This window comes from Dromiciops gliroides, chromosome 1 (assembly GCF_019393635.1).
Source record: "Dromiciops gliroides isolate mDroGli1 chromosome 1, mDroGli1.pri, whole genome shotgun sequence".
NCBI lineage: Eukaryota > Metazoa > Chordata > Mammalia > Microbiotheria > Microbiotheriidae > Dromiciops > Dromiciops gliroides.
This window is the reverse complement of record NC_057861.1, coordinates 424,408,222-424,433,730: the sequence shown is the minus strand read 5'-3', so window position 1 is coordinate 424,433,730 and position 25,509 is coordinate 424,408,222. Positions and strand designations below refer to the sequence as shown.

The 25,509-nt window shown below is 39.2% G+C and overlaps 1 protein-coding gene and 1 non-coding gene across 2 annotated transcripts in view; one reads left to right on the top strand and one right to left on the bottom strand.

The window, feature by feature from the left end:
- Positions 1–25,509, bottom strand: part of MAST4 (microtubule associated serine/threonine kinase family member 4) — an 808,011-nt gene that overhangs the window by 518,211 nt on the left and 264,291 nt on the right. Inside the window, exon 3 of the mRNA XM_043988945.1 lies at positions 14,614–14,738. Within this exon, the coding sequence (XP_043844880.1) occupies positions 14,614–14,738 (125 nt within the window). The remainder of the gene's footprint in view (positions 1–14,613; positions 14,739–25,509) is intronic.
- On the top strand, positions 8,954–9,060 carry LOC122737448. The gene has a single exon (XR_006354282.1). It is a non-coding gene; the product is annotated as a U6 spliceosomal RNA (small nuclear RNA).

Here is a 25,509-nt window from a genome sequence, read left to right as displayed (position 1 = left end):
CAGATAGTTGACATCAAGTGATTCCCTGCCCCCCCCCAATCGCAATAATGCATTGAAGATCTACTAAGATATGGAAGGGTTGAAATCTTCACTGGTGGAATGAGTACATACACATCCAGTGAAATAATGGATCCTTGAAATACTAAATAATGTTATTTAGTGTAGGAAATCCTTGCCTATTTAGCTGCTTTTGTGGCAGACTTCAGAGCCTAGGTAAATAACAACAAAAGGGAGGCCGGCAAAAGAAATTCTGAAACTTCTTATGGGAAAGGTGTTGTTCCTGCCACTAACACACACCCCAAGGAGTCATGATTATCCCTCTGTGTCAGAAGTACATCTAGTGGGGATATGAGAGACACCCTTTCTATGCTTTGAGATCTTTCTCCTATTCAGACTTATAGAAAACTGACAGCAGCTGCAATGATGGGGCGGGGGAAGGGATAATGAGGACCACGGACAATTTTGAATCTAAATCATAAGGCACCTGGTAAACCCAAGGAAAGCAGCTTCTTCCCCCACTTTCCTTTCATCAATTAGCTTGAGAAAGGAGAGTGAAGATGAATACCACATCTCCATTTTTTAAAAGATACACTGTTATCTGTCCTTGAGTATGTTTCCCTGATTATTCAAAAGAGAGGTGGTTACAATAGCTACCTTGGCTCAACTAGAAGAATGTATTCTGTGGACAATACATGGAGGGAAGAGTCCTGCGGGAATTAATTACACCCAAAGGGTGATCAAGACTCAAAACAGCAAAGTGTTAAATGCTCCTTCTGAGCCAAAAGGGCAAAAGAAGCAGCCATCATTGTGAGGCAGGAGGTTTCAAGAGATTCAGGCAGAGAGGACTGATTGAAAGGCCCCGGCCTGGGAGTGTGAATAGTGACACCTGGTCACCAAATCAGATTTTTGTAGCAGCAAATTCTCTGGCTGAAGTTTTACCCAATTGACAGCTTATAGCAACCCACATTTTGAGCAAATAGCACATAGATACTTACTACCACATATATATTGTCACATATAGGTGCCCTAAAATTGGTTACCCAGATAAATAACAAGTCAGACTCAGGAATTTCAACAATTATTTCACTGCATCTGGCTCAAGGTTTATATTTAAATATTTCAAATTAAACAAAAAAAGAACCACATGTGTTTCTCCCATTATCAATAACTTCTTTTTTAAAAAAGTTTTCTTGTCTTTTTTTGGCAACAGGGCTAATACAGAAATGTGTTGAATGATTTCAACATGTATAATCAATATCATGTTTCTTGCCTACTAGATGAGTGGGGGAGGGAGGAATGAAGGGAGGGAAAGAATTCAAAATTAAAAAATAAAGGTAAATGGGGGCAGCTGGGTGGCACAGTGGATAGAGCACCGGCCCTGGAGTCAGGAGTACCTGAGTTCAAATCCGGCCTCAGACACTTAATACTTACTAGCTGTGTGACCCTGGGCAAGTCACTTAACCCCAATTGCCTCACACACACAAAAAAAAGGTAAATGAATGTTTAAAAATAATGAATTTTGGGGGCAGCTAGGTGGCGCAGTGGATAAAAGCACCAGCCCTGGATTCAGGAGTACCTGGGTTCAGATCCAGCCTCGGACACTTGACACTTGCTAGCTGTGTGACCCTGGGCAAGTCACTTAACCCCCATTGCCCCGCCAAAAAAAAAAAAAAGAATTAAAAAAAAACTAAATAAAGTACAATCAATTGTGAAACTCATAGTTTCCTAGAATTAGAGATGGTAGGGAGCTCAGAAGTCATCTGGTCCAAGCCCCCTAGAGAAGAGGAAACTGATGCCAAAAAGCTTCAGTGACTTGCTTACAGTCACACAGGTGGCAAGTAAGATCCAAACCCAGACCTTGAATTCACATTGTCTGGTTTCAAACCTAGAGCTTCTCCCCTGTACCATGCTCCCTTCTAAACAGTCAACAAACATATCAATGTATATTTATAAAAGAAAAAATATTTGTGAGCTTCTGTCATGTACATTTCATTTTTAAATCATATTCTAAAAGTCCTGACTTTGACACATACTGGATATGATCCTTATTAAAATTCAACCTCCCAATTGCTCTAAAGTAGCAGTTCTCAAAGTGTGGTCCTGGATCCCCTTGGGGTCCCCCCAAGACCTTTTCAGGGGTCAGGGAAGTAAAAACTATTTTCATAATAATACTAACATGTTTTAATTTCTACTGTGGTAAATATCAATATATAAAACCTACATAAACAAAAGCTAATGGAGGGGGATGGAAAGTTCTTGATAGTTTTTAAGAATGTAAAAGGGTTCTGAAACCAAAAAAATTGAAAACTATTGCTTTATAACATGAAAAATAGGAGTTCATACCTTTATTTCCCATTTGTCCTAGATCTCTTTTGATAGTCTGATATTGTCTGTAGTCCCCTGTGGTCTCAACATAATGGCACAAAAAAAAATACATAGAATTGACAAAGGAAACCAAAGTTTAATAAAAAGAAAGATGTATTTTTTCTCCATCCAAGTCCATGGACCCCTTGAAATCTATCCACAGATTGCTTAGGATTCCATAAAACTCAGGTTAAAAACTCCTGATTCAAGGCAATCTGCTGTAGTTGTTGAGTCATTTTTCAATCGTGTCCAACTCTGTGACCTTATTTGGGGTTTTCTTGGTAGAGATACAGAAGTGGTTTGCGATTTACTTCTCCACTTCAATTTACAGATGAGGAAACAGAGGCAAACAGGGTTAAGTGACTTGCCCAGGGTCACACAGCTAGCAAGTGTTGGAGGCCAGATTTGAACTCAGAAAGATGAATGAGTCCTCCTGACTCTAGGCCCAGCACTCCATCAATTTCTCCACCTAGCTGTCCTCTGTTTGATGCAGAGGAAGTGTCAACCTGCAGGTCCTGTTCCTATCCTTCTCTTAAGGAAAGCAAAGAAAGTGAAGAAAAATATTATAATCTTACAGAAATTTAGTTTTGTGGTTATGATTATACAGCAGGAATTTGGTTTCATCCTTTCTTTACGACTGTCCTGAATTTTTTCTCATTCATCCCATAGTGCCTATGATAAATCCAAAATCACCACCCAAACAACTACTCTAGTCCATGTCAGAGGATAACTTCAGCAGTAGATTGCTTAAACACTCTACTGCATTTCCTCATTTACCACATTAACTAATAAGTGTTGGTGAAAAGGAATCTCAGCCTAGTATCCAGAAGATGCAGATATTTAAAGCTAATAAAAAAAACCCTCGAAATACTAGATGCAAGTGGCCAACCAAAAAAGAGAAGAATCATTTAAAAATAAACAAAAGGGGTGGCTAGGTGGCGCAGTGGATAAAGCACCGGCCCTGGATTCAGGAGTACCTGAGTTCAAATCTGGCCTCAGACACTTTACACTTACTAGCTGTGTGACCCTGGGCAAGTCACTTAACCCCCATTGCCCTGCTAAATAAATAAATAAATAAATAAATAAATAAATAAACAAACAAACAAACAAACAAACAAACAAAAGATGTGCCAGAGGTTTGGAAACTAAGGAAATCAAGTACATCACAGAAAAGCTCCTATGGGGTGGGGAAAAGGATCTGTCATGAACAGTGTACAGAATCACCAATTAGATTAAAATATTTTCATAAACACATATTTTACTGCTCTATAATTTTACACCCAGATCATAACCAAGGATTGCTCCTGCTACATATTGTTAAGTAAAAGAATTTCCAGATTCTTAAAAATGTCTTCCATCACAACCTTCCTTGACTGTTGGAAATAAACCCAAGAAGACTAAGACTGGTGTACTTCCATAGTAAACCACCATAGCTTTTTCCTCAACAGTAGCAGGGAAGATTTATGATGTCACAAAATACCTGAGCTGGGTTTTTCTACCTAGCCCCATCACTCATTTTTCTGGGGATTCACTGGAGCTAAGCCATATGAAAAAAAAAATCAGAATCCAGTAGGGAATTATTAACGTCCTATTATTCTCTCTATGAAAACAACCACATGGTCATTTTGGCTCAAAAAGAAAAGGCTGAGGATATCCTGAGGACCCAGGTGGCACTTGTGGTGCTTAGGTGATTCCCCCCCCCCCCATTCCCAACTTCCATAATCAATCAGAATGTACTCAGTGACCAGAAACCCTCTGCTTGATGGTGTCTGTCTCCTCATCCATTTGAGGACATTAAATTCTTCTTACTAATGTATATTATTGTTCTCCCAAGACTAGAATTTTGAAGTCAGGTGTCTTCATCTCCTTGGTACTCAAAGCTCCTGGAGCTGAGTGCTCCCCTTCTGTCTGTGTCAAAAGCAACACACCATTCTAAATAGAAACATCAATCAAAAGATGCTCAATGTATCATTTCATCCAACCATGTCTCCTGACACCTCTTCCTATGGCCTCAAGCCTACTGATATTCTTAGTGGATGGGATAGCTAATAATAGTCTGGCATTTATATAATGCCTATATACCAGCCACTGTGCTAAGCACGTCACAAATATTATTTCATTTGATGCTCACAACCACCCTGGGATGTAGGTGACATTATTACCCCCATTTTACAGATTTTCATTTTCTTCTTTATCATACTGGTATGAGGCAGCTACATGGAACAGTGATAGAGCAGAAAATGCAGTGGGGACCTGGGAGTCAAGGAAACCTGGGTTCCAGTCCCAGCTATGCCTCTGATTCAGGATGTTACTTTGGGCAAATGACATTCCTTCTTCAGGCTTCAGTTCCCCTGCCTATAAATGAGAAATGATTTGATCTAAAGCAAGACTTCTTAACCCAGTGTCCATGAATTTATTTTAAAAATATTTTAATAACCACATTTCACTAGAATTGCCTTCCTTCATAATACTATGTATTTTATTTTATTCACTTAAAAGCACAGTTCTGACAAATAGCACAGACTAACAAAGGCACTTCATTTCGTTTAAAAAACAAAAACCACACAACTGGGGGCAGCTAGGTGGTGCAGTGGATAGAGCACCAGACCTGGAGTCAGGAGGACCTGAGTTCAAATATGGCCTCAGACACTTAATTACTAGCTGTGTGACCCTGGGCAAGTCACTTAACCCCAATTGCCTCACCAAAAAACAAACAAACAAACAAACAAACAAACAAACAAAAAACAAACAAACAAAAAACAACTAAGCAGCCCTCTGAGGTCCCTACTAGAAACTTTAAATCTATGGTCCTATCATTTCCACTGTGTTTTTGCTAGTTCTACATCCATTTACCTCTCTTTATACTGCCTCTTTATATCCTAGATATCTCTCAAGGCTAATGTCCAGTGTCCCCACTTCCACGAACACTGTACCAATGACTAAAGCCTACAATAGGGACTGATACAGTGGAAAGGGCTCTGGCTCTAATAGAGTCAGTATCTGTGTCCTACTTCTGATTATTAGTACCTGTGTGTCTTCAGGCAAATTACTTAACCTTACTGTTTCTCAGTTTCTTTATCTGTGAAATGAGGGGCTTCATTTCAATCTATGATCCTACGGGCCTTTTTATAAACTTCATCAATAATTTTCAGTAGTAGACAACACCTTTCCAAGCACACTGCCCTAAGTGATAGCAACATCATTAAGTATCGGCTTCTCTGAATGTGAAAGATGAGGATATCCATCTAATAATGAATGTTGGTAAATTACTGCAAAGTCATCAGCAGGAATGTGTAACAGTTGTTCCTTCCAGCTTTGCATTAATGATTTTACAAGTTTGGGAAATTAGGGCACAGGAAGCTCTAAAATAATTTTTTAAGACTATACACCATTTGAATAAAATGAACCAAAATAAAAATATACAGTCCTTCATTTATCCATTAGCCAATCAGCTCACACTATTCACCCAATGGTGTCTACTGATGACTTCCTGGGAGCACTTACACTTGCCATAAGCATGCATATTTAGGATATGACTTCATTGAAACCAGTAGTTAAGAGTCTTAGCTAGGATTTAATGGCTAATTTTAAGTAGTGTTTCAAATTTATGCTCATGTTACACTAGCTAGTCTTATGAATGGGTCCAGATGAGTTTGTAATGAGATTTATTTTCACGGATTAGGGTTGACCTATAATAATCCACTCTTGGCTTCCCCATTGCTATTTATCTACTGAGTTATGAAAATTCATTCCCTTAATATAAACAGTACCTGGCTCTGAGGGCAATAACGATGAAATGTATTACTCTTGGAATACAAGAGCTCCTGAGACTGTGATTATAATATCCACAGCTGAAGGCACTATTTCACAATTGAGATTCCTGCTCTTGGGATAAAAAAAAATATGTACTTTCTGAATTGTAGAATAATGCCTTCAGGTGTGGACATTATACTCACACTCCACAGTTAAATTAACCGCAAGAGCAATACAAGTTACCAACAACTACTGTGGCAGGACAGTGATGGAGATATGGACTACTGCCCATTTTATGGATATTCCTTGATATATTTCAAGTCAATGTTTTTCAGCTCTTGTACATGTGCTCCATATCTGATAGTTTACCATGGGATCGATGCGTATCTCAGCATCAGCAATTCTTTATTCTACTTAATTGGTCAGCAAGTATGAATGAATTGAGCTCATACAATGGAGTTTGCAAGTTGCCCCCAATCCCTTGGAAACCACAGAGGAGGTTATACTCCTATGAAATATGGTAAAGATTAGTTATTGTTCAGAGCAGTGATCTGGAAAAGGGTCCTGTCATATAGTTTTATTTAGGGACCTACAGTTTCAACTTAAAACCTTATGCACCTAGGTGTATTTCAAAGCTTTTCCTGTATTTCATGATTCTCAAGTAATTCTGTTTATTTCAATGAATCTCTTCTGAAGCAGTAGTTGACTAATGAAAATTTTACCTGAGGAAAGAAAGGCATGGAAAAGGTGTGTGTGTGTGTGTGTGTGTGTGTGTGTGTGTGTGTGTGTGTGTAATTATTCCATTTCACTCACAAAAACAGTGAAAATGGGGCTAATATGGAGTAGTAAACAGAGCACTCAATTTGGAGTTAGACAACCTGGATTTGAATCACAGCTCTCCACTTACTAGGTATATGATCCTGAACAGCTAGGTAGCACAGTGGATAGAGGGCTGGCCCTGGAGTTGGGAAGTCCTGAGTTCAAATCCAGCCTCAGATACTTGACACTTACTAGCTGTGTGACCCTGGGGAAGTCACTTAACCCCCATTGCCCCACAAAAAAAAATTGAGGCTAAGTAGCAAAAACTAGAAGCAAAATGGGAATTTTGGGACTAAATTTGGGAATGGCTTAGCAAACTGTGGTATATAAATGTGAGGGAATGTTAATTTGCCATGGGAACTGATGAATACTATAGGTCTAAAGAAATCTAGGATGACTTGCATGGACCGATGAAGAACAAAGTAATCTGAACCTGCAGAGCAACTGATACAGTGGTCACAATAATATACAGGAAAACAGCTTAGCCTGTAAGGCCTCAGTGATCAGCACTGAATTCAGAAGACCAGTGATGAAGCATGCACACAACTCCTTATGGACAGGTGATGGATCAAAGTGAAGGGGTCAATATTGTGCTTGTTAAAATGATCAGTTGTTGGTTAAATGATGTTTTTAAAAAAGGAAAACAGTAGTGAATCTATATCTAGTAATGAATGTCAACTCATAGCTTTATATGAACAAGTTATCATAAAACAATTTATCAAAATGTACTAAAAGTATTCCTACGATAAGATTCAAAAGATAAAATCTCATTGTGCATTAACTGGATCTCATGCCAGATTTTTCTCTTGAGATATAATGATTTATTAGTATAATGTTAAGTAACCATACAAGTAACACATGCATAAAGTCAAGATGTCATATATTTAAAGTATTAAGAAAGAAAAATACACTCTGTAGCACATTATCTATCCCTAGTTTATAAGACATTGTTATAGACACACACACACACACACAAACACAAATATTCATCTAGATTCTTTCAATGTACTATTTCTCTTGCAAGAGTTTTGGCTAGTTTAGACTAGACTCAGGAAGTTCTGACATCAAACCTTACCTCAGATACTTCCTATATGGGTGACCTTGGGCAAATGAATTAACCTCTGTCTGTCCCAGTAACCTCATATGTAAAATAAAGATAATAATAATTATGGCTATTAGGTTCCCAAGATTGCTGTTAGTATCAAATGGGATAAGATCTATACATCTGTACACATAGATGTGTGTATGTATGTGTATAGATGTATAGGGGGTGTGTGTATAGATGTATAGGGATATATATGTATAAGTGTGTTTTATATGAGTGTATATATGTACACAGATATACTAGCTATTTGTACTATTATTCCACCAGTACTTGTTAAGTGTTTACCATATACCAGACACTGTGCTAAGTGTTGAGAACACAAATAAAAAGAAAACACTTAAGGTTTTTTTTATAAAACCTAACATGTGTCAAGCTTAAAGGTGGCATTCATACTTAGAAGCAATAAAAAGGTGGGGGGGGCAGAGGAGGAGGAACTCATCTCTCTAGGAGAAATTTCTTCCAACATCATCATGCCATAAGCAGGTTAAGAATTTTAGGGAAGAGAGAAATTAAAAGGTAGTTGTTTACCTTCATTCCACACTAAGTACAGAAATACTGAATTGCCTCAAATGATTATATCATTTGAAAGGAACACATCACTTCCTGCTTTTTTGTCCAGAGCCTTTCATCACCCCCACTCTGCCTCGTGGCTTCCATACACTCGACTATTGGTCTCTAAGAAACATCCTTTCTCCCAGTCATACTTGCCACCCATATGACAGATGCAGCAGAGAGAACATTGGACTTGAAGTCAGGAAGACCCAAATTGAATCCTGCTTCTACCATGTACTAATTGTTTGATGCTAAGCAAGTCACTTAACCTCTCTGCCTTAGTTTCTCCATATGTAAAATGGGGAATAATAATAGCACCTATCTCCCAGGATTGCTGTGAAGATCAAGAGATAATATTTGGTGCTCGCTTCGGCAGCACATATACTAAAATTGGAACGATACAGAGAAGATTAGCATGGCCCCTGCGCAAGGATGACACGCAAATTCGTGAAGCGTTCCATATTTAAAAAAAAAAAAGAGATAATATTTGGAGAACACTTTGGGAAACATAAAGTTATATATAAATGCTAGCTATCACCCACCACATAGTGGGTACTTAATGCCTGTTGAATTGAACCAAGGTGAACTGACTTCAAACCCAGCCCAATCTGGAGCTTGACTTCTGAAAGGTGAAGAAGATGGTGCATTGGATGGAAGAGTAGGCTTGAAGTTGGAAAGACCTGAATTCAAATTTGGCCTCGGACACTTAGAAGCTGTGGTGTCAGGGGGCAGCTAGGTGGCGTAGTGGATAAAGCACTGGCCCTGGATTCAGGAGGACCTGAGTTCAAATCCGGCCTCATACACTTGACACTTACTAGCTGAGTGACCCTGGGCAAGTCACTTAACCACCATTGCCCTGCCCCCCCCCAAAAAAAAATGAAGAAGAAGAAGAAGCGGTCCTGTCTGCTTCAGTTCCCTCAGCTATAAAATGAGGACCATAACAGAACCTACTTCCTAGATTGGTTATGAGAATCAAATGAAATAATATTTATAAGGCTCTTAACAGAATGCCTGACACATAATAGGTGTTTAACAAATGTTTGTTTCCCTCCCCTTCCCATTCCTAATTTATATCTGATGTGTCTATTTCTGTGTGTGTCTTTATAGAACAGGGACTATCTTTTGCCTGTTTTTTTTGTTTGTTTGTTTTTTAAGTGAGGCAATTGGGGTTAAGTGACTTGCCCAGGGTCACACAGCTAGTACGTGTTAAGTGTCTGAGGCCGGATTTGAACTCAGGTACTCCTGACTCCAAGGCCGGTGCTCTATCCACTGCGCCACCTAGCTGCCCCCTTTTGCCTGTTTTTTAAAATTTCCAGTGCTTGGCACAGTGTGTGGCACACAGTAGTTGCCTAATACTTATGGATTGACTGAAAGGGCCAAATAACTGAATATATAAAACTAAGCCACAGGTCTAACAGAAATTAGACAACTAGAGCCTACTTTAAAAAAAGACACGAAGAAACTGGAGCATTATATATAAAGGGTTCAAGGATGGGAAGTGAAGGAAATGAAGGATGAAGGAAATAACACAAAGAAAAATTAACCAGAGAGAATGAGTCCTTGAAATCCATTCCTTTTTGTGTGCTGACACTCATCCGTTACTGCTAAGTATCGCACAAGTTGGCATTTCTTATGACTGCTACATGCACCATTATCAAATTTTAGTCAGCAAGGCTTCCTGCCCTCGTATTTTCCTATAGACTGATAAGTTGCCATGTTTTTGCCTCCTGAATTCCCGTCTGCTTGCCAAAGAGGAGCATCTGTATAAATCCATCTGCTTTTGATGACAGCAGCTTCTTTGATAAACTACCTGTGTGTAGGGAGGGACAGAAAGATGGAAGAAGCAAATGGGAGAAGACTTTTTCCCTTCTCCAGATTAATGTATATGGAGTACTCATCTGACACCTCATCGGCACTCCCGGCTGGTACCCCAGCAGGCAGATAGTCACTAAGCATGTATTCTGCCCACTATCTGGCTACTCAGGAAAAAGCGGCACCAAGCCAATTATCTGAGGCGTCCAATGTGTCTGGTTCAGGCAGCACAACCGCATTCAGCAGAGCCAAGGAAAATGAGCTACTTCAGGCTAAGAATTCATCTCCTAACCAAGAGAGTAGTTAGCAATGCTTAATCTGTCTGTGACATCAAAGGAACTGCAGACAACACGTTTACTGAAGGCTACACCTGCCAAAACCTAAGTAACCTCATTTATATCTCATTGGCATCCACTCAGGTCAAGGTTGTAGACATGTATGAATTTCCTGCATATTGGCATCAGTCTGCCATATTGTACAAGGCAGTATACTGCTGAGGAAAGCCCTCTCTGTGGTATCCTGTCTTCTCACACTTGAAAACACCTATCATCTCCCTTAATTTTGTTATTTCTTCAAGGAACCACAAAATGCCAAAAAGTCAGTTTGCTTTTAAAATTAAAATGACTCTTGCATGGAGTGTTTACTACCCTTCTACAAGGACAGCAGAGGCAACTAAGTACATGGCTGCTTTCACTTTTCAGGGATCTTCTCCAAGATAAACAGGATGCTTTGTATTTCAGAATTTTAAAGGCTGATCAAAACTGGAGGATACTGTGGAATTTCAGAGCACCTCTTGGGATTCATAACAGAGTAACAAGATCACTCTAGACTGAGGTGAAGAAACTCAATAGATTATCCATTAGAGAACAGAGAGGACCAATGATCAGTTTCACAACTAGAGGATTTGGTCAGTTTCTCCATGAATAAAAGAAGAGATAGACAATATACAAACTGCCCACAGTGGGGAACTTCTACCCTTCCACTCCATTCACCAGGAAATCAAAGTTCCTCTTTCTTTACTCAAATTGCCTGGTTAAAATATCCTATAATAGTTTCTATACTTTTAAAAATATACTTTTCTATACTTTTCCCCTTTACTTTCTATATTCTATTCTATTCTCCCTAAAGAGAGAAGAATCAAATATATGACCTTTCCCCACTATGTAGTCTTTAGAATGTTTGTGCTGAAAGTTGGGCACAGAAAAATGTATCATAAGACTTTCAGCACTATAATTGCATGTGCTGTGTGGCAGTGATATCTGGCCTGAGACAAGAACAGAATAATGAGGAAATGGAGACAATGGGGACACCAGAAGGGACCATCTTCTCCTGCTGTTATTCTGCATCATTGAAACAAAGGAGACGAGGCAAACAGCTAACCAATATTTTCCTAAGATTACAATATGTGCATCAATGGAGGTGGGGGTTGGGGTGGAGAGGGAAGGAGAGGTGAGAGTTGCCTGGTTAATAAACTTGACCACCAAGTACTACAAAGTACTCACTAAAAAGCTGATGACATCCTGTCTTCATTTAGCAAGTAAAACTGAGATTCAAATAACCACAATAATCATAACCTATTAATTTAAAAGCTTTAAATTTTAAATTTTAAAATTTTAAAAACTTTAAAGCTTGTGATGTGATTTAAATATGAGAGGAAAATGCAAAGAAAATAGCCCTTTAAAGTTTGCAATGTGCTTTAAACCTAGGAAATAAAAGCAAGAAGAAAAAAATACATTTTAAAAGGGGGTTTACAATTCCAGGGGGCAGAGCCAAGATGGCAGAGGAAAGGCAGTGACTTGCCTGAGTTCTCCCCAAAACCCCTCCAAATACTTTCAAATAATGCCATAAGACAATTCCTGGAGCACCAGAAACCACAAAAAGACGGGGTGAAATAATTTTCCAGCTAAAAGCAGGTTTAAAATCCAAAATTGTTAACGTGACATCTATGATGCCAGGGGAAGATAATGAGCAAAACCCTGGTTTAGGCAACATATTACACAATGTATAGTGCCATCCCCAGTACATTGGAAGCTCCTCGAAGATAGAGATTGTCATGTTGTTGTTTTTCTTTATCCATATCACAGTTCCTTTCACATAGTAGGCACTTATACGTAAATCCAATTGAATAAAAAAATTTGAATTAGCTATGAAATCACTTCAGTATTTTTGAGGTCTTCCCTTTAAGCAAACATCTTCAATTTAAATAATGAAATTCTGAGCAGGAAATGGAATGAGGCCCACCACAATTTTATACAACTCCTCATTTGTCTGCTACCGTTTCCCAAGATCTCTTTGGTCCTGTTTGCAAATATCTTAGCTCAGCATCAAACAGAACTTCAGCAGAGAATAAATGTTTCCTACATCTGGACACTTTACCCCAGATATCATGACAAGCTTGCTTTGACCAACACTGTCAGAGTTATCATTGCCAATTAAAACCAACCATTGTTACTACGGAGGGATACAAGAGTAATACCACAGTTTTGCTTTTTGTTTTGGTGAGGCAACTAGGGTTAAGTGACTTGCCCAGGGTCACACAGCTAGTACATGTCAAGGGTCTGAGGCCGGATTTGAACTCAGGTCCTCCTGAATCCAGGGCCAGTGCTCTATCCACTGCGCCACCTAGCTGCCCCAATACCACAGTTTTTAAGAAATAATTTTTACTTCAAAAGTTGCTAGCTGAAAAGACTTAAAATTCTCAAGTGGTACAGGCATAACTCTACCTTAAGCTTTAATACATTTTCTCAGAGGAGGGAAAAAAAAAGATGAATTTGACTTCTTGCTACCTGGGACTAAAAGCACAATTAGGTGTAAACTTAACATCCACCAAAAAAAAGATAGATCAGGTTTACAAATGGCAGCCTCATTGTGCACACACGAAAGGTCTTGAGAAGAGTAGCTCAACCAACAAAAACTTATTTGGGAACAGTCAGGAACTTAAATTGCTTAAGAAATCAGTCTTTAGAGCTAAAAGGGACCTTAGACATTAGCAATGGCTCATAGAATAATAATTTTAGAGCTAGAAGGAAACTTGGAGACCACAGATTCTAGCCCTCTCATTTTACAGATGAGGAAACTGAGGACAACGTCCATGTTTTATAGGAAAACTGGGGCACCAAGAAATCAAGAGAATGGTCCAAGCCTCCATGGCTAATTAATGGACTAGCCAAGATGAGACACCAGGCAGTGTGGGAGGGCATTTAAGTCAGGAGCTCTGGATTTGAATCTTGTCTCAGACATTTAGTAACCATAGGCAAGTGACTCAACCTTTCAGACCCTCAGTTTCTTCACCTGTAAAACAGAAACACTATCTATTTCACAGTGCTGCTGTGAGAATGGTGCCTCCCAAATCTTAAAGATCTGTACAAATGTCCCTCATTTTCATCCTTTAACAAAAGGACTCCCCATGCAAAAGATTCCAGATAAGGACCTGCAAAGATTTATGTAGTTCTTATAGTATTTTCATGATGGAGTTTGAAACCCATCTTCCCGTGGCAGATGTTGCCATGGCCACACAAATCCCCATCCACCACATTTAATAGAAATTAAGTACAAAAGCCATTTTATAGCCCTTTTTGTTGTACTAGAGTGTAAAACCAGGAACCTAATAGAAGAGGGGCCTATTAGATAACAACTCTAAATGCTAAGCCATTTTTATAGCCTCTTTTTTTACACAAGAGTGTAAAACCTGGAACCAAAAAGAGGGTCCCGTGAGATAACTCTAAATGGGAAATGTGGTTTAATACATATATTGTCTTTCAATGAGACCTTTTCTTTCTGTCCCATTTTATTGGCAAAATTTTGTTGTTGCCTGGCAAAGAAAAGAGTAGAGAAACCAGGAAGTTAACTTGGAAGAGAAAGTCATGGGAAATACTCTAAAGGAGATTTAACAATGGAAAGCAATATCAGGTAATTTAAAGTACAGGTTTCCACACCCTCACATTCCTGGAAACACCACTCATTTCTAACAGGCAGTTATTAATAATTTACATTATTAATAATTTAATTTATCATTTATTTAATCATTTAATTCCTACTGCCCAGGTTAAACAAACCAAAGGACAGGGCGGGAAAACCTGTCATCGCGCACGTCATGGCTATGTGTTTCTCTCCCCCAACCCTTACTCTGCCCTTGAAATTCGACTATCTTGTAGCAAAGAATCCATGTCCTTTCTTTCAGGCCTGAACGAAGCCTGCATTTCACTCACCATGCTAGCAGTGAGGGAAGGAGCTGACTGACCAAGAGCCTGACTGCGCATCCGGATGAGGTTGGAGGTCTCTGCAGCTGCCAGCCATGACTGCTCCGCAATGGTGTTTGGAAGCAGGTACCTCCCTGTTAGATGCAAAGAAAACACAGTTTTAATGGTATACCACCCCCACTTCTATCCCCCTGCTTCCCAATGGTCTGGGATTTTTTCCTGTATTTTCCAAAATAACCGTTTGCTTTTATGGAGTTGGGACTTTTTTTTTTTGTTGCTGAGAGAACTCCCAGTGAGGACAATCCCTTCACTGATACCTATGACAATTCTAGAGGAGGGCTCTTAAAACTTATTTTGAGGGGGCATCTAGATGGCGCAGTGGATAAAGCACCGGCCCTTGATTCAGGAATACCTGAGTTCAAATCCGGCCTCAGACACTTGACACTTACTAGCTGTGTGACCCTGGGCAAGTCACTTAACCCTCATTGCCCTGCAAAAAAAAAACCAAACAAACTTATTTTGAGCCACAGGCCCCATTGGCAGGTTGGTAAAGTTTAAGGATACCTACATGTCGTTGTCCACATTAAATATTGAAGAAAATGCATCGTGGCAAATAGCAATTGCTTAATCGATAACCTAATCTAATAGCCGACTTTAGTCCTGTTATTCTTTGACTTTTCTGCAGCATTTGACAAAGCTGACCACACCCCCATCCTAAATAATTTCCCATTTGTTTTCCAGAGACATCATACTCATTGCAAATATTTATATGGAACTCTCCCAAGTAAAAGATGCAACTGCATCTTTTTTTGTTGTTGTTTCTTTTCCTAACTCATCTTCTTACTGACCCCTTAAAGAATGTTCAATTCATTTTCTTTTTCTCTTCCTTCCTTCCTTCTTTCCTTTCTTTCTAGCAGCCTCGGTTATGTGACTTGCCCAGGGTCACACAGCTAGTAAAAGTCTGAGCCTGGATTTCAACTCAGGTCCTCCTGACTCCAGGCTGTTATCTATCCACTGCACCATCTTGCTGCTCTTGTTCAACTCATTTCAACAGAATTAATATTGATTAAGCAGTACTCTTTACCATGTTCCCAAGGTTATGTCTTTGACTCTCCTTTCCTATCTCTAAACACTTTTCCTTGGTCAATTCATTCATTCCTATCATTTCAGTGCAGATTGAGGTAATTATCTAATCTAAACTTTCCACTTTGATCATCTCTCAGGAGTTTCAGGTCTGTAGTTTCAATAGTTCATTTCCACTTTGGTATCCTCCTCTTACTCATTTAGTAGGGGATTTGAGGAGGGTCAGTGCTGTGCACTAAGGCAAGAAGAGTCACTGCTCCAGCACAGAGGGGTTTGATGCAGGTGCCATTGGTAGCTCTGTCACTCAGACCCCCAGGCTGGTTCACACATCTAGTGTGGTCTGAGGAGTGGATTTTCATCTAGAGGTGCTAGACCTGGACAAGGAACATATACAGGCCAGAAGTAGCAACTTTGTGGCTCCGACTCTAGGAACAGAGTAGGGTCGCAGTTCCAACCCCCAGCTCAGTCTGAAACCTATAGCAAAACAGCCAGAACAGGGAGCTCAGATCAAAAGGAAGTCTGCAGGGGGCAGCTAGGTGGTGCAGTGGAGAAAGCACTGATCCTGGATTCAGGAGGACCTGAGTACAAATCCGGCCTCAGACACTTGACACTTACTAGCTGTGTGACCCCGGGCAAGTCACTTAACCCTCATTGCCCTGCCAAAAACAAACCAACAAAAGGAAGCCTGCAGTTTCATTATTCTAGACTTATAGATTCCTACTGGCTGGGGCCAGGAGCAGTGTACTGTAATTCTAACCAGGAGCAAGATGACCATTGTGTTGTTCAGACATAAATCGGGGTCAAGAGCTTGCAAAACTTAGAGCAGGAAGGAAGCAATCAGCCTTTGCTCTGGATCAGACCACTCTGGGCCCACTGCAAGCTTGCAGATACCTAGCTGGATTATTCCTGAGATCCTTAAATCACGGAGCACTCAATACCCAGAGAAAGCAACAGCAGAACCCAAGCAAGAGATGCATGCAAAGCCTAGCCCTAACAAAGTCTAGAGTCAAGAAATAAAGATAGAGGAATGAGCAAAGGAACAAAAATATAGAATCCCTCCATAAAGACCTATCCTGGTGTCAGAGATGCCCAAGACAGAAATCCAAAGAATACAATGATTCCAAAACATCTATGAAAGATAACTAAGCAACACAGTGGATAAAGTGTTGGACCAAGAATCAGACCTGAATTCGTATCTGCCCTCAGACACTTACTAACTGTGTGCCCCTGTGCATGTCACGTAACCTCTGCCTCAATTTCCTCAATTTTAAAACGATGATGATAAAAGGGTTCTTTTGAGGATCAACTGAGATAATATTTGTAAAACACTTAGCACAGTAACTGGCATAGAGTAGGTGCTATATAAATGCTTAATACCTTCCCTTCTCCTTTTCCTTATAAGCAAAACCTACAAGGAAAATACAGCTTGGGGACAAATTCAGCCAAAATTTCTGAGGGAAATGGAACAAGAGTTAAAAATTATTTTATAAATGCCAACTATTTCTAGCCATGGCACCTAGTCAAAAATGTTTCAAACTTTGACTCTTCCCTCACCTTTCATATACAATCAGATACTGAGTATGACTATCCAACTGAATATCCTTCCACAATATTTCATTTTTTGTTAATTTTTAATTTTCAGTTCCAAATTTTCTTCCTCCCTGCACCCCTTCCCCACCCATTGAGAAGACAAGAAACAGGATGCCCATCATACGTATAAAGTCATATAAAATGTATTTCCACATTAGCCATGTTGCCAAAAAAAAGAAAAGAAAAAAGAGAAAATGAAGGAAAGCAAAAATATAAATATGTAAATATAAACATATATGTATGTGTATGTATCTATCTATATGTGTGTGTGTGTATATATATATATATATATATATATATATATATATATATATATATATATATATATATAGGCATAGGCTTCAGTCTGCACTCAATTCATCAATTCTCTGGAAGTAGAAGGCATTTTTCATCATGAGTCATTTGGAATTGTTACTTACACAATGTTTTTTATGCTCATCTCTCTCCTCTCAATTTGAACTGCCACAACCCATTATATATTACTCAAGATCAAATGCCTGGATTACTGCAATAGGTTCCTGACAATCTTTCCTAATTGCACACTCTCCTTGCAGTTGATTCTATATACATTGCTACCAGACTCATCCTCCTTAGCGCAGACCTGATGTCGGCTAGACCGCCTAGACAGAAAGAGGAAATAGATGAATTCAACAAACAGATTATAAGCCTGACACAGGCACATGATACAATTATGATGGGGAATGCAATTATCTCAAAAATCTGCTAGTTAATAATCTGGCTTACTTTTACAGTAATCTCTTTCTTCAAATATGGAGGAACCAGGGAAACTTCTATTCTCTACATGACTTTTCATCAGCCCATTGGGAAATATGGGGAAGAAGTAATGACTCCATCTTAGGATATGTGATAGAAATGAAAAGGCAGACATGCTCTAGAAAATACCCTTTATTTTAGGAAAGATTTCAGAATTCAGAGAAAAAAATAGGTAACATTCCAGGGACTGAAATTCTACAGATGAAGTCAGCCCAGGAAAGAGAGTAGAAAGCTCTCAAGTTCGCATGTCTAAAGACAAAGAATTATACCTGATGAGGTAGAAAAAGCAGAGCTGTCAAAATCTGGCCTCAGACACTTATTAGCTAAATGACCCTGGTCAATTCACTTCACCTTGTTTGCCTCAGTTTCCTCATCTGTGAAATGAGCTGGAGAAGGAAATGGCAAATCACTCCAGTGTATTTGCCAAGAAAACCCCAGAGTTATGAAGAAATGGATACAACTGAAAAACAACTAGACAACAACTACCAACATATACATACATGTACATACACTCATACATATATGTATATGTGTATACACATACACATAAACGTTACATATTTGTATATATGTATATATAGACACACACATAAACACACATGTGTATATGATAGAAACAAGGGCAGATTATGGCATAGTGGTGTAATAAAGTCAGAAAAGCTAACGCTGGCTTAAAATAGATATCGACGTCAAATGAAGCTTGCCATATTGGAGAAAAGAGGGTCAAAGAATATGGATGGAACTGTTTCTTTGGTAAAGGGTATGGGAATAACTAAGTGTAGAGTCAAAGTTGAACTAGAGGCAGTAAGTGGTTCAGTAGCTTGAACGCTGGATTTAAAAGTCCAAAGGTCAGAAAGATGTGAGTTTGAAACCAACTGCAGACACTTATTTGCTGTGTGACCCATAGCAAACATCTTAATTTTTCTCAGCCTCAGTTTCCTCAGTTGTAAAATGAGGAAGTTGGGTTCCATGGCTTTTGAGGTCCTTTCTGGCTCTAAATCCATGCTCCTATGCCTACCAATACTAAAGAGAACTATCTTGGATAACTGATTTGAATAAATGAGGAGGGCAGGCAGGACTAGAAGTTAGGGGATAAGGAATCAAGCTGCTATTCGATGGTAGAAGGAACTCCCAGGTGTGGAAACGCCTTCTACCCATGCACTTTGGCCCCTTCTCTGCTATTTATAGTCTGAGAGTTGCCTAAAGCAGTGGTGTGAAGCTCCCATTGGGAAACACAGGGTGACTAGAGTACACGAGGATCACTTCAGGCTGCACAATGACCTATAAAGTCACATGTTAACATTATCTATCTTGTACTGAATTTTTATTTATTTTGTTAAATATTTCCAAATGACATTTGACACCTCAGATCCAGTACACTGAACAGTTAAGGGACTTGTCCAGGGTCATGCAGCTTGTAGGTGTCAGAAGCATAATTTTAACCCAGATCTTCCTGGCTACAAGGCCAATACTCTATTCATTAGGCTAGTCTTCTCAGGTCTAGAAAGAACAGAACACAAAAGCACTGATAAGACTTGATATCCAAGGGAAGTAGGGGAGAGGATTAGGAGAGGATTCTGCTTCCTTTGAAGAGTGTGTGTCACCTGGCCCAGGTGAATTACATCCTGGGTACTGAAAGTACTGACAGGTGTGATTACTGAGTCACAGTCCCTAGAGATTTCAGCTCAGGAATGTCTCTTGCATCCATCCTCACAATGTTAACACCTAAGTTCAAACCCTGATTGCCTCTCACCTGAACTAGCATGCCATTCCCCAATACCTTGCATCTATTTTGTATTTACCTACATGTTATCTCTCCAACAAAATGTGAGCTCATTGAGGGCAGGCACAGTTCCATTTTTGTCTTCCTATTTCTAGCCCCTAACACATTGTTTGGCATATGATGATGGGTGCTTAATAAATCTTTATTGATTTACTGTAATTGGTCTCCTTGTTTCAATCTTTCCCTTTATCACATGGGTCTAACTTTAATAAGACTCTACCTTTGGAGAAAGGCAAGCAGGTGGAGTAGTGAATGGAATGCCAGGCCTGGAGTCAAGAAGACTTATCTTCATGAATCCAAATCTGGTCTCAGATATTTACTAGCTGTGTGACCCTTAAACAAATTACATAACCCTGTTTGCCTCAGTTTCCTCATATGTAAAATGAGCTGAGAAGGAAATGGCAAACCACTCCAGTATCTTTGCCAAGAAAACCACAAAAGGGCAAGACTGAAATGGCTGAACAACAACAAAGCTCTGGGGAGTAAACTAATGCCTATGAATTATAATAAAATCTCCTCAGGCTGGGCCTTAAAGCTTCCCCAAATCAGACTCTAATTATGCCTTCCCAGTTTTAGTCCCTTCCTGACCTCTCCACTGCAGCTGAGTTGAAATACTAGTTGTTCTCCACTCTTGTCCTCATCTCCCTAGTCCGGCTCAGAACACCCTCCCCCTTCACATTGTCCCTTTCTGACATCTTTCTCAGCTTTCAAGTTCCAAACTCCAAGGTCATCTCCTACATACAACTCCTCCTTAGCCCTGCCCTGATCTCAGTTAAAAGTGACCTTTTCCTCCTCAAATTTCTGATGTTTGAATCTTTCCTTTGTGTTTAATCCATCCTTCCTCATGCCCTGTTTATTTATGTACGTAAAATCCCCTTCCATCCATTTGATTGTAAACTCCTTGCTGGCAGGGACTGTTCTACTTTCCTTTTTTGTATCCCATTCTCTGAAACTTTGTCTTGAACATAAAATAAGCACAATAAATGCATCCTGTAATTAACTGAGTCCAAAGTATTCTGAATTTCCATCACAGTGTATGTATTAAAGCTCATCTTTTTTTAAAAAATCTATCTTTGAAGTCTAGTGATGACATACAAAGAATCACATCAAATATATTGATATGAAAGTCTCTAGACAGGGATGTTACAATCTGAAATGAATACTGCTGAGACCAACACAATGGACGGCATGCATTTGAGGTGAAAAAAGGATGCTCCATTTGTTCATTCTAGTCCCCCTTCCCTTAACTCCTATGAGACACTTAGCTATCCCCATGTGCCCAAAGAGGATAGGCTTTACATAATGCCTATCTTCTCTCTGAATAAATCATGACATCAATAGTCTGGGTTGAACAATTGAACAGCAATTTTTTCCATCTGGATTATGTGCTAATACAGATGTTTATATGTTTAAAAGAAAGCTAAGCTTTGCTTCATTTCTCTGTTGATGACACCACCATCTTCCTCCCAGATACCCAGACTTGAAATCTCTTTATAATCTTACCCTCCTTCCTCTCCTCCACATCCAATCAATTACCAAGTCCAGGCAATTCAACTTCTGCAACATCTGATAACTGGTCCCCTCCTTTCCACAACCCAAGGTCAGGTCTATCACCTCTTACCTGGACTACTGAAAGAGCCTCCTACCTGCTCTCTCTCTGCCTCCAGTCTTTCCCCTCTCCAATCAATCCTTCACATAGTAGGCTGAGTAATTTTCCTAATACACACCTCTGATGACATCGCTTCTTTGCTCTAAAATTTCCACTGCCTCTCTATTATTGCCTCCCCAATAAAGTCCCTAAATCTTTGGTCTGACAATTAAGGGCTTTCACATCGAGGACCAAAATATCTTTCCAGCCTCACCTTCATGTACTTCCTGCTGAAAGAGGTCACAACCCTCTTCAACTCTCGGTTCCATTTTTCCCCCCAGGGCAATGAGGATTAAGTGACTTGCCCAGGGTCACACAGCTAGTAAGTGTCATGTGTCTGAGATCGAATTTGAACTCAGGTCCTCCTGAATCCAGGGCCGGTAGTCTATCCACTGTGCCACCTAGCTGCCCCCTCGTGTTCCATTATATACAGACTTCTCCTTGGCACTTATTTTAACTGCTATTATGCTTGTGTTGGCCTATGATATCTCCCCTATTAGGTTGTAAGTTCCTTGAAGAAAGAGATTTTGCTTTGTTATATTTCTTACATGTTTGATTGTTATGTTCTGTAGAGTCTATTCCCAATACCATGCCTTGTACGAAGTAAGAATTTAATATTTATTGTTTATAATTGGACAAAAATAATCCTTTATTTTTTGCCTAGCTAATGCCAATATACATTTTTCAATGTATGGGAAATTAGTCTCCTGCCCCTACAAAGTTTATTTACCTAACTAATAAGCACAGTCATGAGAACTAAATTCAAAGAAACAATGGATAAGAACCCCTCAATATCTTTCCCCAAAACCCATCCTCTCTTCCTGATTTTCCTATTATCGCACCACCCTGTCTCAAAGCCTCAGCATCCTCTTTGGTCCCTCACTCTTATTCATCTTATATATCCAATTGGTTGCTTAATTTTGTCATTTCAACTTTCACATCATCTCTTATGTATGCCTACTTCTGTCCTTTCCCCACAGTCACAACCCCAATGCAGGTCTCCTTCCACTCTCACATTAATTACTACAACAACCTGCTAACTGGTCTCCCTTGCCCAAGTATACCTCCACTCCAATCCGTTCTCCACTCAACTTCCAAGGTGATTCTTCTGAAGTGTAAATCTAACCGTGTCATTTACCTGATCAAGGAATCCCAGTGACTCCTTTATATTACCTGCAGAATCAACTATAAGTGTTTCTGTGGCATTTAAAACTCTTCATAATGTAGCCCCCTTCCTATTTTTCCAGTCTTAATCTCCTCCACAAACGTGACAATCTAAATTTTGTTATTCAGTCATTTCAATCCTATCTGACTCTGACCCCATTTGGAGTTTTCTTGGCAAAGACACTGGAGTGGTTTGCCATTTCCTTCTCCAGCTCATTTTGCAAATGTGGAGACTGAGGCAAACAGGGTTAAGTGACTTAACCAGGGTCACAAAGCTAGAAAGTGTCTGGGGCCAGATTTGAACTCTGGAAAATGAGTCTTCCTGCCTCCAGGCCCAACATTCTACCTACTGCACCACTCAGCTGCCCTCCCTTTCATGTTACATTCATCTATTCTGTATTTATCTTGTGTATGACTAGTTATTTACATACTGTGTGAGCTTCTTGAGGGCAGAGGCTACAAAGGAGAAAAGACTTCCAAAGTCACAGGCCTGGTACGAAAGGTCTCCACCATACAACCTACCTAAGTACAAAAAACGTTCATGATCAGAAAGCCAGTGGCAAGTGACAAGTATTTTGTTTTTGGTGAACCACTATTTACCGGCTTTCATGTGTTATAAAACCCAGCTGAATGAACAGAGAATCTGCTTCTCAGTGCAAAATGACTAAAGAAAAGTACATAATATACTAATTTCTTTTTAGAAAACAGAGAAAGAAAATGGGTTTTCCAAAACCACCGGTAAGATGGTATGCTTCCAAATCCCCATGAAAAATCTATAAGAGATATTAACGGGATTATTTGTGAGCACTTAGTAAGTAAATCCATTATTAATATGAGCCATACTAGACCCATTAAGAATCAATCATAACAAGCTAGCCTCATTTCTTTTTGGGCAGGGTCACTCAGGAAAACCCTATGCATGAAGCCCCTTGTGATAGATATTTGCATAGGCAAATGGAAAAATGTAAATAGAAGTATATAATTAAGATGTGCTTCTCTCTTAAATTAAATATAATTATGTATATAACATTACTGTAATGGAAATAACTAAAACATTAGCTTTATGGATTCTGAACTGGTTGATTGTCTAGACCAAAACAAAACAAAAATGCCAATTGATGGAATGCCACGAGACTCCATCCTTGGCCCCTATTATGTTGGACATTTTTATCACTAACAAGAAGACAATCTAAAACCAGTTTAGTAAATCTATAAATGACACACGTCTGGACTGATGGATGTGCAAGAACAGCTAGCACTCTAGATAGTAGAATCAGGATCCAAGAAGATTTCTACAGAATGGAGGAGCAGATCAAATATAAGACAATTAATTTTATATGGATAAATAGGTAAATACAATGGCCTATACTTGGGTTAAAAAAAAATCAATTGCAGAAGTTCAGACTACATACTGTCTTCTGCATTAGAGAGTGAACTTCTTGAGGGTGGACTGCAAACTCAAAATGAATTAACCATGTGATGCAGGTAAAGAAGAAAATTCAAGTGATTTTTAGGCTCCATTAATAGAAGCAAAATATCTAAAATATGGATCTTGATAATCCAGTATCCAATTTTAGCACTGGGTGTGTAGCAGATGTTAAGAATAACAACAAATCAGATTGCCTAGTGCCAAAACTGCAGTGACATCCCACCCACCACCACACCATTCCTGAAAATTCAGCCAGTGGCACTGCCATCTGCTTTGCTTCACTATAAGTTGTGTCCCCCATCACAGTATAAACTCCTTGAGAGAAGTTGTCTTCTTTCATTTGTATGCCCAGGACTTAGCACAGTGCTTTGCACTTATTCAGTAATTAATAAAATGGGTTTTCATTCATTCATGACCATTTGTTGAAATGTGGCTAAGATTCATGCTTCATGCAAGGTTTAAATGAAAAGCAGCAACAAGGACTCAATGGCACATCCCCTGCATTCCAGCCTCCATAACTTTGCCCATACACTTGGTCTATATCTCTCTTCACCTGTTCTATTCCTACTTAGTCACCTCCTCCAGGAAGACTTCCTTGGTCTTCCTCTGCTAGAATCATCCTTCTTTCCTTCCTCAGCCTCACATAGTACTCCATAGCACTTTGTATCTTCCCGGTGATCTTCCCTCAATCTATTTTGAATGTTACTTCTGTAAGAATCCATGAGGATGTTGAAAGCTTGCCTTCTTAAGGGAAGTTGGAGGGGCAGGAAGAGAATTTAAAACTTTTTAAAAATGGATGTTAAAATTGTTTTTACATGTAATTGGGGAAAATAACATTCTAAATAAATATAAAATGAGCGGGGGGGGGGGGGGAAGAATCCATGAGGTAAAGACCGTGTCTGGAGATCAGTATACAATGTCCTGCCAAGGATTTACTTACCAAGTAAATCCATTATTAATATAAGCTAGACTAGATTCATTAACAATCAGTCATATCAAGCTTGCCTCATTTCCTTTTGAGCAAGCAAGGTCGATCATGAAAATGCTAGGCATAAAGCCCCTCATAATATTTGTGTAGGCAAATGGGGAAACGTAAGCACTTTTAAATGCCTTTAAAAATTTAATTGAATTTATTGAATTGTTTCACTAGTATCAGGTAGCAAAACTAACTAGCTTGTCTATATTTAATATCAATGATAGGTTCTGATTACTATGAATGGTGAATCCCCTGAAGGGGTGGCATTATTACAATTCGTATTGCACATTTCCATTGGGCTAGAACTAATGATCACATTTTACATAATTATAACTTTGACTAGTACCAACTTGAATATATGGGACCACTTCAGGGGATTCACATGCACAAATTTGGACCTGTCCTAAAACTCAGAACTAGAAAAAAAATGAACTTAGTAAAATGTTGAAGACTGTACT